This window comes from Nomascus leucogenys, chromosome 21, assembly GCF_006542625.1.
Source record: "Nomascus leucogenys isolate Asia chromosome 21, Asia_NLE_v1, whole genome shotgun sequence".
NCBI lineage: Eukaryota > Metazoa > Chordata > Mammalia > Primates > Hylobatidae > Nomascus > Nomascus leucogenys.
In genome coordinates this window covers 60027080-60040696 of record NC_044401.1, presented here as the reverse complement: position 1 = coordinate 60040696, position 13617 = coordinate 60027080, and the positions used below count along the sequence as shown (strand labels likewise).

General features: G+C 36.2%; 1 protein-coding gene across 1 annotated transcript in view; it reads left to right on the top strand.

Moving 5' to 3' along the window:
• ARL8B (ADP ribosylation factor like GTPase 8B) overlaps positions 1-13354 on the top strand; it is a 59066-nt gene extending 45712 nt beyond the window's left edge. The window contains exons 2-7 of the mRNA XM_003264925.4: positions 2334-2414; positions 4291-4364; positions 4789-4882; positions 6159-6226; positions 6485-6555; positions 11084-13354. Coding sequence (XP_003264973.1) covers positions 2334-2414; positions 4291-4364; positions 4789-4882; positions 6159-6226; positions 6485-6555; positions 11084-11133 — 438 coding nt within the window. The 3' untranslated portion in view covers positions 11134-13354. The remainder of the gene's footprint in view (positions 1-2333; positions 2415-4290; positions 4365-4788; positions 4883-6158; positions 6227-6484; positions 6556-11083) is intronic.
• The last annotated feature ends 263 nt before the right edge of the window (positions 13355-13617 follow it).

Genomic DNA, 13617 nt, shown 5'->3' with positions numbered 1-13617 from the left:
CCTCCCACCTCAGCCTCCCTAGTAGCTGGGTCTACAGGTGCATATAACCATGCATGGCTAATTTTTTTATTTGTAGAGAGAAGGTTTTGCCGTGTCACTCAGGCTAGTCTTGAACTCCTGGGCCGCAGCAACCTGCCTGTCTCAGCCTGCCAAAGTGTTGGAATTACAAGTTTGAGCCACTGTGCCTGGCCCTAATAACTCTTACTTTGTTCAACAAATATTTATTGAATATCTTGCTATACTCAAGATATTTTGGAGTAAAAACTCAAGGACTTGATTAGCTAATTTTTGATTTTTGCATGTTAGCAGTAGCAACTGAATTACAGGAAAGTTGTTAGCATTGGCCAAGGTAAACAAAAGAGAGTATACCGCGCAGTATACTGCAGCCCCCTACATTATTTTATTATGAAGTGGTGCTGTAGTTGATGTTCATAATCATAAAGTTTTACCTCCACTAGGGAGGGCCCTTGAGTGTTATCTAATTTAGTTTTCTTGTTTTGCAATTGATAAAATGACCCTGAAACATTGAGAACACATGAAATCATGTTCTATAGGTTGTTTATGGGAAGTTAGCCAAGTGTGTATTGCCTTTTAGAAAGCTTTCTATGCAAGCTAGTTATAAAGTTTGGTACCTAAAAATTTTAGCTACTATTTCCTGCCTCTTCATTATGTAAAACACTTAATGATATGAAATAAATGAGCATTATCTCACATAGATCTCTCCTAAGAGATTAAAGCCTATCACAATAAATAAAATTACAATGAAAATATTTAAGAAAAATATAATCATGATTTAGTCATGTGGCCTTGGGACTCTACTACCTGTTCTATAAAATGGTAATGATAATTGTCCCTCCCTATATCATGACTGGTTTTTTAAAAATTTTGGTAAAATACACAAAACACAATGTATCATCTTAATCATTTTTAAGTGTGCAATTCAGTAGTGTTAAGTACATTCACATTGTGTAACCATCACCACTGTCCACTTACAGAAATTTTTTCTCTTTTCAAACTGAAATTCCATACCCATTAAGCAAATTAATATCTTCTGTCTTTATGAATTTGACTACTTTAGGTGCCTCATAAAGTGACATACAGTGTTGTGTATATGTGTGTGTGTGTGTGTGTGAGAGAGAGAGAGAGACTTCTGGCTCACTTCACTTAGCAAAATGTCTTCATTTCTTTTGAGTGTATATTCAGAAGTTGAATTGCTGGATCATATGATAATTCTATTTTTAGGTTTTGAGGAACTGCTATCCCATTTTTCATAACAGCTATACCATTTTACCTTCCTGCCAGCAATATACAAGAGTTCCTATTTCTCTGCATTCTTTCCAGTGCTTACTTTCTGTTTTTTTTTTTTTTTTTTTTTTTTTTTTTTTTTTTTTATCTTAATAGTAGCCATCCTACTGGATGTTAGGTGGTATCTCCTTGTGGGTTTGATTTGCATTTCCCTAATGATTAGTGAGTTGAACATCTTTTCATGAGTTTATTGGCCATTTATCTTTTATCATGGCTTAGTTTTGATATAACTAGTTTTGATATAATGACTAGATTTTCACATATAATCACATGTGAAAGTCCTGAGAATTATAATGTCTTATATAAGTGAAAGTAGTGATTATGGTTGTGTTAACATTTTTTTCTGAAATTAATAAAACTCCACTGAACAGTTAAAAGAGGCAGAATTCGAGTTCTGTAGAGGAAATTATTTGTACAGTTGGAATTCATTGTGCTCAAGATTTAAGACAATTTTGGAATACATGTGTATGTGGTAGCATAAGGCCATAGCAAACAATACTCATGACATTGAGATAAGAAACCAAAAAGAGAACAAAATTGATTACATAAAAGGAAAAACTTCTGTATGACAAAATATTTTATAAGCCTTATTAAAAGACAGACTTGGAAATGGTATTTAGCAGTGAATTTTAATAGTTACTGTCAGAATAATTTAAATGCTGAAAGTTTTATTTCTGATTTCATCTACTTTGTGAAAATGTACATCTAGGTGAACACATTTAAAAATTTTCATATGTATTTGTAATTTTTTTTAGCATAAGGAAATATGTAAAAAATTACATTAGTTTCAAAAATATCTTTTTTAGATGAGAGAATATATCTTTGTTGGGACAAAATAATGCATTTCTTTAAGAATTATGGCCATAAGGAACATATTCTTAAAGTAGATTGTTACCAGTGGTAAAAAATATTTACATTTTAGTAAATATTTTGCCCATTTTAGGGTACAAATGCAATGTTGATATTAGAAGTTTATGCAGTGTCATTATAAATGATTAGCCTAACTTCAAATGTTTTGTTTTGTTCAGTCAGGTCAATTCAGTGAAGATATGATACCCACAGTGGGCTTCAACATGAGGAAGGTAACTAAAGGTAACGTCACAATAAAGGTAAGTTATTTCTTGCCATATGCAATTTAAATTGTTAGTATAGACCCCTAGAAATATTTCTGTTTAATTTCTGTGTTTTTACTGAAAATTTGCAGGTTTTTAGTAATGAATGTGCATGTTTCACAAAAATAGGCTTTTTTGTTTTGTTGTTGTTGTGTGTGTTTTTTTTTTTTTTTTTTTTTGAAACAGTTTTGCTCTTTCACCCAGGCTGGAGTGCAGTGGCGCAATCTCCACTCACTGCAACCTCTGCCTTCCCAGGTTCAAGTGATTCTCCTGCCTCAGCCTCCGGAATAGCTAAGATTATAGGCTTGTGCCACCACGCCCAGCTAATTTTTTGTACTTGTAGTAGAGACAGGGTTTCACCATGTTGGTTAGGCTCGTCTCAACTCCTAACCTCAAATGGTTTGCCTGCTACGGCCTCCCCAAAGTGCTGGGATTACAGGCGTGAGCCGCCATGTCTGGCCAAGAATAGATTTTTAATCTATTTCGTTTTTCAAAAATCAAATCTATGACCTGAGCCTTAATGTCCATTTTGCCCAATTATTGTGGTTCACAGAAGCTGTTTGCTTTCTCTGTGGCTCATCTAATGAAGTTCCAGATTTAGTCTTGTTCATGTTTCTTTATGCTTGTTACTAGTTCTTTAGTTAAATTGGAAGCCTCTTGAAGATAAATACCATGACTTGAGACTTTGATGTAGCCCAGTGTCTAGTGTGATGCCCTACGGAGTAGACACAATAATAAAATGATTATGGGTGGTGGCTTTCATATGGATAAAATAATTTTATTTTATTTTTTTGAGATGGAGTTTCACTCTTGTTGCCCAGGCTGGAGTGCAATGGTGTGATCTCAGCTCACTGCAACCTCTGACTCCCAGGTTCAAGTGGTTCTCCTGCCTCAGCCTCCCGAGTATATTACAGGCACCTGCCACCACACCTGGCTAATTTTTTTGTATTTTTAGTAGAGATGAGGTTTCACCATGTTGGCCAGACTGGTCTCGAACTCCTGACCCCAAGTGATCCACCCGCCTCGGCCTCCCAAAGTGCTGGGATTACAGGTGTGAGCCACCACACCCGACCAAAATAATTTTATACAAGAGCCGGGCGCGGTGGCTCACCCTTGTAATCCCAGAACTTTGGGAGGCCGAGGCCGGCGGATCACGAGGTCAGGAGATCGAGACCACGGTGAAACCCTGTCTCTACTAAAAATACAAAAAATTAGCCAGGCGTGGTGGCGGGCGCCTGTAGTCCCAGCTACTCAGAGAGGCTGAGGCAGGAGAATGGCGTGAACCCGGGAGGCGGAGTTTGCAGTGAGCCGAGATTGCGCCACTGCACTCCAGCCTGGGAGACAGAGCGAGACTCCGTCTCAAAAAAAAAAAAAAAAAAAAAAAAATTTTATACAAGAAAAACACCTATGTGGAAATGTTGGCTACTTATTTACAGGATAATTTTAAAAGGTTAGGCATTAATATAGAACAAATCAGACAATTAAGCCTTAATAGATTCTGAATTGTTGTTTTCTGTCTTGGCATTCAAATCTGGATGGTGCATGGTCCTGTAGCTTTTAAATTGTTATCATGAAGACATATATTTTCAATAATAGAAGTATATTAACAGGCAAACTTTTGCACATAAACTAAATCTTTGCTCAAGCAAAATTTTAGATGTATTGTAAATGTATTAAATATGGACTTCAAGTTTAGAAGTGGCCCCAAGAATTCCCATATTAAGAGCTTGAGGTGAAGTTTTTCAGGAGCACTTTGCCTCTAACATTGTAGAAATAAATATATCTTCCTGATCTTTCTCTTTTTCTGTTACTTCCTCTTTCAATCATTTATTTAAAATATCTTTCTTAAGAATTGCCTTGTTTTCATTTAAAGATCTGGGACATAGGAGGACAACCCCGATTTCGAAGCATGTGGGAGCGGTATTGCAGAGGAGTCAATGCTATTGTGTAAGTGGTTTTTTTGTTTGTTTCCTTTTAAATCAATTTAGGCATCAAAGAAGAAAGTTTATTTTAGTATTTCCGGAGGCTCAATTTTTATCTCAGGCAATGAAAATCTTTCTTAGCTAATATCCTAGTGTAATTCTATTAACATGGGATTTAAAAAAATATTAATCATAGAATAAGATCTTTATGTTTTTTGTTTATGGAGCTAAGAGCTAAGGGGTATACATGTTTTACTATCATGTATCAATCTCTAAAAACAGTCTAGTTAAAAAGTATTAAAGGGTGCTGAGCCTTTCCTTAGGACATAGTTTATTTTGGTTAACAATTTCAATAATGTAAATCTTACGAAAATTAAAAATCAATAATACTAGTTGTCATCATCAAGGCATATGGAGAACGTATGTTGAGATCACTTCATTTTTTTAAGTTACATGATAGATGCTGCAGATCGTGAAAAGATAGAAGCTTCCCGAAATGAGCTACATAATCTTCTAGATAAACCACAGTTACAAGGAATTCCAGTAAGTATGGAATACTTGTTATTTTACATTGTAATCATATAATGATATTAATTATGGTAATTATGCAGTGATATTAATTAAGTTTGAAATCAGTAACATGTCTTCATTTTTAAAAAATCTGGAAGACTTGCTTACCATGTATTTGCCATATACTGGGCATTGTGCTAAATATGAATCTCATAACCAGATATCTACTAAACTATTATGCAGCAGGAGCAGTGCTTAGGCCCAGGGATATAGTGATGAGCAGAAATCAGTAGAAACATACTCCTTGCCGCCATGGACCTTATGGTTTAGTGGGAAAGGTAGATACTCTAAACACTTGAATAATGCAGCTTTAAGTGCTAGGAAGAAAGGTGCAAGGGGATATGAGAGTTGTAATTTAGAGAGGAGATGTGATGTAGTTTGAGGGAAGAAGGAGGGATTCACGAGGAAGTAATGCTTGAGCTGAGATCTGAGGGATACATACGAATGTGAGGTATATGACAGTTGGAGGGGAAGAGAGTTCCAGGCAAAGGCCTTTGGGTGGGAGGAAGTGGGAAACTGAGAAGAGGCCAGTCTCTAGAATATATTTAGGAATTTGCATTTGGATTAGGAATGCTCAACCAGTAAGTATATAATACATATCCAAAAAATTGCCAAAATTCGGAACACTTCTGGTCCCAGGTATTTTGGATAAGGGATAGTAAACCTGTATTAAGAATAGCAGAATGCCACCGGGCGCAGTGGCTCACGCCTGTAATCCCAGCACTTTGGGAGGCCGAGACGGGTGGATCACCAGGTCAGGAGATCGAGACCGTCCTGGGTAACACGGTGAAACCCCATCTCTACTACAAAAAATTAGCTGGGCGTGGTGGCGGGGGCCTGTAGTTCCAGCTACAGCAGGAGAATGGCGTGAACCCGGGAGGCGGAGCTTGCAGTGAGCCCAGTGGCCGCTGCACTCCAGCCTGGGCAACAGAGCGAGACTGTCTCAAAAAAAAAAAAAAAAAAGAATAGCAGAAAAAAAAGAATAGCAGAATGCATAGCATAGACTCAGAATATTTTAAATAGAAGTTGGCAGCCACATACTGAATTAAGGGCACCTACATTGTAGGAGTTAAGTGAATACCAGTGTGAGCAGTGAAACGAATGAGATAGGCCACCAGTTACACAAATATGCCTTAATATTGTGGAATGTGTTAACATATTAATTTTGTGTCTTCACATATCAAGATGATAGACTTCTGTGACTTTTTCTTACATAAAAGTGTGCTCTTAATATCTTTTCTTTTTAAAGGTGCTAGTGCTTGGAAACAAGAGAGATCTTCCTAATGCCTTGGATGAGAAACAGCTAATTGAAAAAATGTATGTCTTGAATATGCTATTTTAATAATTTGCTTCTAAATTACCATATTTTGCCCACTTGTTATGTTATTCCTAATGATCATAGCCATCTTTTTTAGGTAGATAAACTTGGCCTGTCAGAGAAGTGAATCCTAACATTTTAGGATTGCTACAATGATTTCTTCAGTATAGTAATAAAACTAATGAGTAAAATTAAACAAAGCGATAAGTATGACAGCTGTTCCAAGCACAAACTTACCCTCTTAATTCTTCTTATAGGAATCTGTCTGCTATTCAGGATAGAGAAATTTGCTGCTATTCAATTTCTTGCAAAGAAAAGGATAATATAGGTAAGAAATGACTGGTAATTTTGGAAGAAATGCGTATCATTGAAAGGAATGTCTATGCTTCTTACAGCTTATTATCTCGATTTCTCAGTAAGTGACTTCCTTTACAGAATACTGTTGCTTTTGCCTGAGAAAAAAGAATAGACATACCTTTTGACAACAAATATAGTGAATCTTCACTTAACATCATTGATGGCTTCTTGGAAATTGCAATTTTATCTCTCTTTCTCTGATATAAATATATATATAAAAATATATAATATATGTAATATTACATATATTACATTTTATCTCATATAAATATATAAAATATATATGTAATATATATTGCGTATATTACATATATAAATATATATTATATAATACATAATATATACTACACATATAGTGCATATTGCATATTACATATATAATTATTACATATAATACATATATATCATATTACGTAATATATATCATGTATTACATATAATATATGTAATATATAGTATTACGAAATATATAACAAATATATATAACATAAATATATATTATATATATTTATATATATTATATTATATATATTATATATATTTATATATATTATATTATATATATTATATATATTAATATATATATTATATTATATATATTATATATATTTATATAATATATATATATAATATATATATGTTTTTTTTTTTTGAGACAGTCTCACTCCTTCACCCAGGCTGGAGTGCAGTGGCGCAATCTCGGCTTACTGCAACCTTTGCCTCCTGGGTTAAAGCGATTCTTGTGCCTCAGCCTCTTGAGTAGCTGGGACTACAGACGTGCACTACCACACCCGGCTAATTTTTGTATTTTCAGTAGCAACAGGGTTTCACCATGTTGCCCAGGCTGGTCTTGAACTCCTGACCTCAAATAATCCAACTGCCTTGGCCCCCCAAAGTGTTGGGATTACAGATGTGAGCCCGGCCTATATGTTATCAAACTCTAGAACAGCAAAAAATTTTTTAAAAAGAGGAAATTGCACTTTTAAGTGAAATGACATACAGTAGGCCCTCATTTTGTTCAGTGTTATGTTAATGAGAAAAAAAATAGTTTTTTTATACACTATTTCACTTAAAGTGGCAGTTTCCAAGAACCTATCAATGATGTTAAGTGAGGACTTAATGTATAACATCCTGAATCTTCTTTGTACTATTTAAAGAAGTAAATGCAATAAAGTCGTGAGGCTAAGATTATGTGATACCAATTTATTGTATTAATTTTTGCAGAGCTAGTATCCAGCTGTGCTTTATAACAAAATGGCATTTTTGAAATAAGACTTTACAAAAATTAGTCTACAGGCACTAAACCATTTTTCAGTTATTGAGCCAGTATGTTACTGAATATGTTAGCACTCTATTGGAATTATAAGCCCAAAATACCCTTCATTTACTCAATGCCCATATTTCTTAGAACTGCCATAACAAAGTACCACAAACAATGTGGCTTAGAACAGCAGAAACTTGTCATTCAAAATTCTAGAGGCTAGAAGTCCAAAATCAAGTTGTCAGCAGGGTCGTGTTCTCTCTGAAGACTGTAGAAAATCCCTCCTTGCCTCTCTCTAGCTTGTGGTGGTTGCCAGCAATCCTTGGCATTCCTTCACTTGTAAATATACCACTCCAGCCTCTGCCTCACATTCATGCTTCTCCCCTGTAGTTGTCTCTGTGTCAGTGTATTATCTTTTCCTAAGGACGCAAGTCACTGGATTAGGGCCCACCTTAATCCAGTATGACCTTATCTTAACTAATAACTTGGCAGAGACCCTATTTCCAGTAAAAGTCACGTTCTGAGGTTCTGGATGGGCATGACTTTTTAGGGGGACAGTAAACATTCTAGCATAGTATCGTTACAGAATAAGTATTTATGGCTCAACTTTAGTTTCTTAACTTATTGGGTGTGAGATGATTTGATAAATGAATGTTTTGGAACAAAATGTAATAAATAGTACCAGAATAGTATATTTACAAAGTTTATGCTGATATTTTTTCTTTAGCTTTTGTATTCCAGTCTGTCCTTCCCTAATTCACCTTCCACCCTGCCTGCAAACATGGCTTTATTTTTTTTTTTTAAGATGGAGTCTCACTCTGTCGCCGTGGTTGGAGTGCAGTGGCAAGATCTTAGCTCATAGCAACCTCCACTTCCCGGGTTCAAGTGATTCTTGTGCGTCAGCCTCCTGAGTAGCTGGGATTACAGTTGCCCACTACCACTCCTGGCTAATTTTTGTATTTTTACTAGAGACAGGGTTTCACCATGTTGGCCATGCTGGTCTTGAACTCCTGACCTCAGGTGATGCACCTTCCTTGGCCTCCCAAAGTGCTTGGATTACAGGCATGAGCCACCATGCCTAGTCACAAACATGCTTTATTCAGTTCAAAGTGTGGATAGTTGTTCTGGCTAATTTTGGGCTTCCTTTAAAGACCATCCAGGGTGGTCTCAGCCTTAGTAACAGCTGGATAGACACAAATTTTCCTTTATAAATGGATAGAATAATTCACTTGTTACATTGGGAGCATTTATTTGAGAACAGACTCGTCAAGCACTTGTGGTTACTTAGACTTTATTTAAAAATTTTTTCTCTATGTGGCGGGGAAAAGTGTTTTAAAATTTAAGATATGCCCCATGAGAGCATTTATTTCTACATCAGTGGTTCTCAATGGGGAGCTTTTCCCCCAGGAGACTTTTGACAATGTCTGGAGACATTTTTGGTTGTCATAACTAGGAGGGTGATGCTGGCATTTAGTGGGTAGATACCAGAAATGTAGCTAAACATACTATAGACTCCACAGCAAACAATTATCCAGCATAAAATGTCAGTTATGGCAAGGTTGAGAAATCCTGTTCTACACTAACCATAATTTTTAGTCCATTATGCTATTTTGTAAATCCATTACTCCCTATATGTTTTCTGTTTTTCCATTGTTACAGACTAGTTGGATACTTTCCTGAAAAAAAAAAAATCTCTTGGGCTCATATATGGAAGTGCAGTAGAGCTGTGAGGACTTCTTTCGCTATTTGAGGCTGATCTTTATAGTTTGCTAAATAGCTCAGTAATTTTAGAACTCCTGGCTCACTTAAAATGTTATCAAGCCCAAGGAAACTGATCCAGTCTAATAAGATCCAGTCTAATAAGATTCAAAATAAGTATTTTGTAAATCAGTTCATCTGAGTATCTTATTTCTGTTATCTTTTTGCCTATTCATAAAGATCCGTTTGTCTTTAGGATATGAACTATCAGTTTCCACAGAGGCTTTGTGTAATTTTTTAGTGAATTTCTTTTTCTTTTTCTTTTTTTTTTTTTTTTTTGTGAGATGGAGTTTCACTCTTGTGGCCAAGCTGGAGTGCATTGGCGCAATCTTGGCTTACTGCAACCTCCGCCTCCTGGGTTCAAGCAATTCTCCTGCCTCAGCCTCCCGAGTAACTGGGATTACAGGTTCCCGCCGCCGTGTTCGGTTAATTTTTGTATTTTTGGTAGAGATGGGGTTTCACCATGTTGGCCAGGCTGGTCTCAAACTGCTGACCTCAGGTGATCCACCCACCTCGGCCATCCAAAGTGCTGGGATTACAGGCGTGAGCCACCGTGCCCGGCCATGAATTTCTTAAATATTTAAATTTGGTTATTTCACTTCAGATTTACCTTTCTCCCATTCAGTTCAAATGAGAGTGGCTTTGCTCTTATTGTGCACTGTTATCCCCATTTTAAGGTGCAGAGGTGCTTCTTCAGTAGTTGGGTTAAATCATTGTTTCCACAATGGTGAACAGGCTACGTTTGTTATAGCTCAGCCCTGTGTTGTTTCGTTAATGCATGTTAGCTGGGAAACTGGTAGTGAATTTACCCTCATCTTTCAGGCTTGGAGAATAGAGTGGTGCTTCTAATAGACTCTCATGTACCCTTTTGAAGAAGTGAGGACAAGAATTACCCAGCCCCAGATGTCAAAAGGGCATGGTGTGAACCCTGCACTAGCCTGGGCACTTGGAGCCTCCTCTCCCATCCCTCTGCTTTAGTCACATTGTATCACTCACGGTCCATCCAGAGCTCCACAGTGTTTCATGCCTTTTAAAATTCTTTTGCTGTTTTCTTTTTTTTTTTTTAACCTGGAGTTTTGTGGGGTGGCTTCCAAGCCCCAATAATTACTGCATCTTTTCTGTTTATTATACTTAAAAGCTCCTTGAGGGCAGACAGGGGTTCTTCCTTTTTTTTTTTTTTTTTTTTTTTTGCCTTCCTGGCAATTTGCATGCAACACCTGATCAACCATATGGGCAACGCATGAAAGATGGCACCAGCCGTCCTATACACAACTTAATTTTTAAATCAGAAAACCCTTCAGTCTCTGATAATTCCTCATATTCTCTTTAAGTTCAGTCAGGAGTATGGTAATACAGATGCAGAGAAGCAGAAGAGGTCAGGCATAGTATGTGCCTTGAATTAGCTGCATTTTAAATATTGTCTCTGTTTGATGTTTAGTTTTTTAACTTTAATGTCTTCGCTTTTCCCCTCTATCTTTAGATATCACACTTCAGTGGCTTATTCAGCATTCAAAATCTAGAAGAAGCTGAAGCATCTCCTGAAGTCTTCCAGTCCTTCTTGGCTATAATCCTAGAATTATTGTCCGTTCCTCTGAAGTAATTCCCAGAATACGGTCCTTCCTAAACCCAAGAAATTGCCTTTTTCAGAGTTTGTTTCTCATGTGCACTGCTGAAGATGAGTATCCCTAATCCTTCATAAAGAATCAGCTAGAGTTGTCATGATAAAGTCAGCACACACAAAAAGGCTTCTTACACATACCTGTCTTAAACCATGTGTAGAGCTTTTTAAAAAAAAACAAAAAACAAAAAAACTCATATACTTTTGACCATCTTAAATCAAGAAAATTGCATATTTCCATTCTGGTCTTTCTGGGCCAGATTTTTATATTGGTTTTCAGTAAATGTCTATCTATAATATTTCATTATAGAGTCCAGTAGCTTAATACTGACACTGACTTGATACAGCATGAAGTTTCTAGTGCCACACACAGTATTTAGAAAACCTTTACACGTGAATGACTCATGTGGGATATATATAAACATAATGTTTATTTTATCTCACAAATGCATGTGAAATGTATAATTACATCTTAGGAATCCAAAATGGTCTGCAGAGAGTGAGCGGAGGCACCAGATCAATGTTGGTTCTTTACACTGGTGAGATTCTACCTGATGAATATTAAAGATATTCTGCTTTCTGAGAACCCTTTATCACCAGATGGCAGTTGGGATATGGGAGGAACTAAAGCATCCTGTTTTGTATCTGTCCAGATCATTATTTCTATCTCTTGTTTTTTTCTTCCTGGTTCAGGATACTTTTTTAAGGGGTTGAGAATTGAAGATTTTCCAAAAGCTTTCATGAATTTAGAGCATTCCACCCAATATAATAAAACCTGTTAAGAATGTCAGTCTTTGTTCAAACTTCTGTTTGTTCTATCTCCAGTCATTAAATCAGTGCTGCTGCATGACACTCTAACTCCTGACTTTTTATATCCAGTCATGAAGTTGACTTTCAGCACAAAAGATACTTACAAACAAATAAAAATTTTTATTTTTCTCTCTTATTGATGTAAGGTTTGGCACTCTTTTGACTGGTGCCATTAGACATCTTGATTATTGTGACAACTCTAGACCTGCCTGCTTTATCTAATGTAATCATGCTTGACGTCTACAGGTTGTTTAATAATCAGTCACACAGAGAACTGAGGAACCGATGCTGTTTGTTTGCTTCTATGATACAGAGATGTCTAAAAACTTCAAATGGACATGTTTTGTAGTTTAGCGACTTCCGTATACATAAAGGGACATATTAATACTGGTTCATTTGTAAATTATTATTCATATAGACCACTGTAGTAGATAAAACTCTATGGTACACCTGCTTATGTGTTGCCTCACACTGTGTGTGATTTTGTTTCTTTTGTTAAGCAGCACTTATGTAGACTGCATTTCCAAATGTGTTGAGCACCCAGCGTGTAGTCAACAGTAAGTTCTTTTAATGAATACCAGTTTTAATTTATAGACTGCCATGGCCTTAAAAATATTCTGTACAATATACTGCACTGTGTTGCACAGACACTACTTGCTTTTCTCCATTCATGTTTTTATGAGTAGAATCTGGGCTTTTAAATTTCTCTTCTTATTCTTTGAAGCATGTTGCATACTTCCGTGGTGGGATGGATGGTTCTGTAAATGAAGGGATATTTAAACTTGCTACTGCTGTTTGACACCATTAATGGTCAGTGTGAACCATTACAAAGAATGTGGCAACTTGCTTGTGCCTAAAAGGAGGAATTGGAACTAGAATGTGTGACTCTGTGGGGACTGCATAGGTTTGTTAATTGACCTATAGCTAAACCTTAACGTGTTTGTGTGTCTATACATTGCTTTCAGCATTTCAAGACATCCAGACGCTATTACCAACATTTTCCTGTGCATTAACCTCTGCATGTGAAAACTTTTAACAGTTACTGAACTATGTAAATATGTGAATTTTTTTATTTAGGTGGATGCATTTTTTGTCTGTTTACTGCTCTTCTCAGCTTTATTCAATAAACTTGCATTTTAAGGGTTGTATTGGCAATTTTAACTTAAAATGTGCATCATGATGGAAGGTGCAGACTTTTTTGGAAGGGGATAGAAAGTTTCCAAGAGGAGGGTCTATAGACCATTTGTCAGAAATCAGCTCAGCCCTCAAAGAATTGGGTCTGTGGGCTAGTTAAAATAGAAATAAACTTTTAAAATATCCACAGAATTGATATTGTGATTTTTTAGGGGCGGGGGAAATGCTACTACTTGTCAACAGTCACAATACACCAAATTTAGGACTTTAAGTGGCAAGCGCTAGTAAAACATTTATGATCCAGTTTTTAAAAATCAAACCAAGACCCTGCTAAGCAAATGAAGTTGCAAGACATGCCTATTTACTGACTTCAGTTCAGAATGAAAATATTTTAAGTACCAAACATGCTGGTTTTCCCCCAAAGGCACATTTTTAGCATAAAGCTTTTTGCT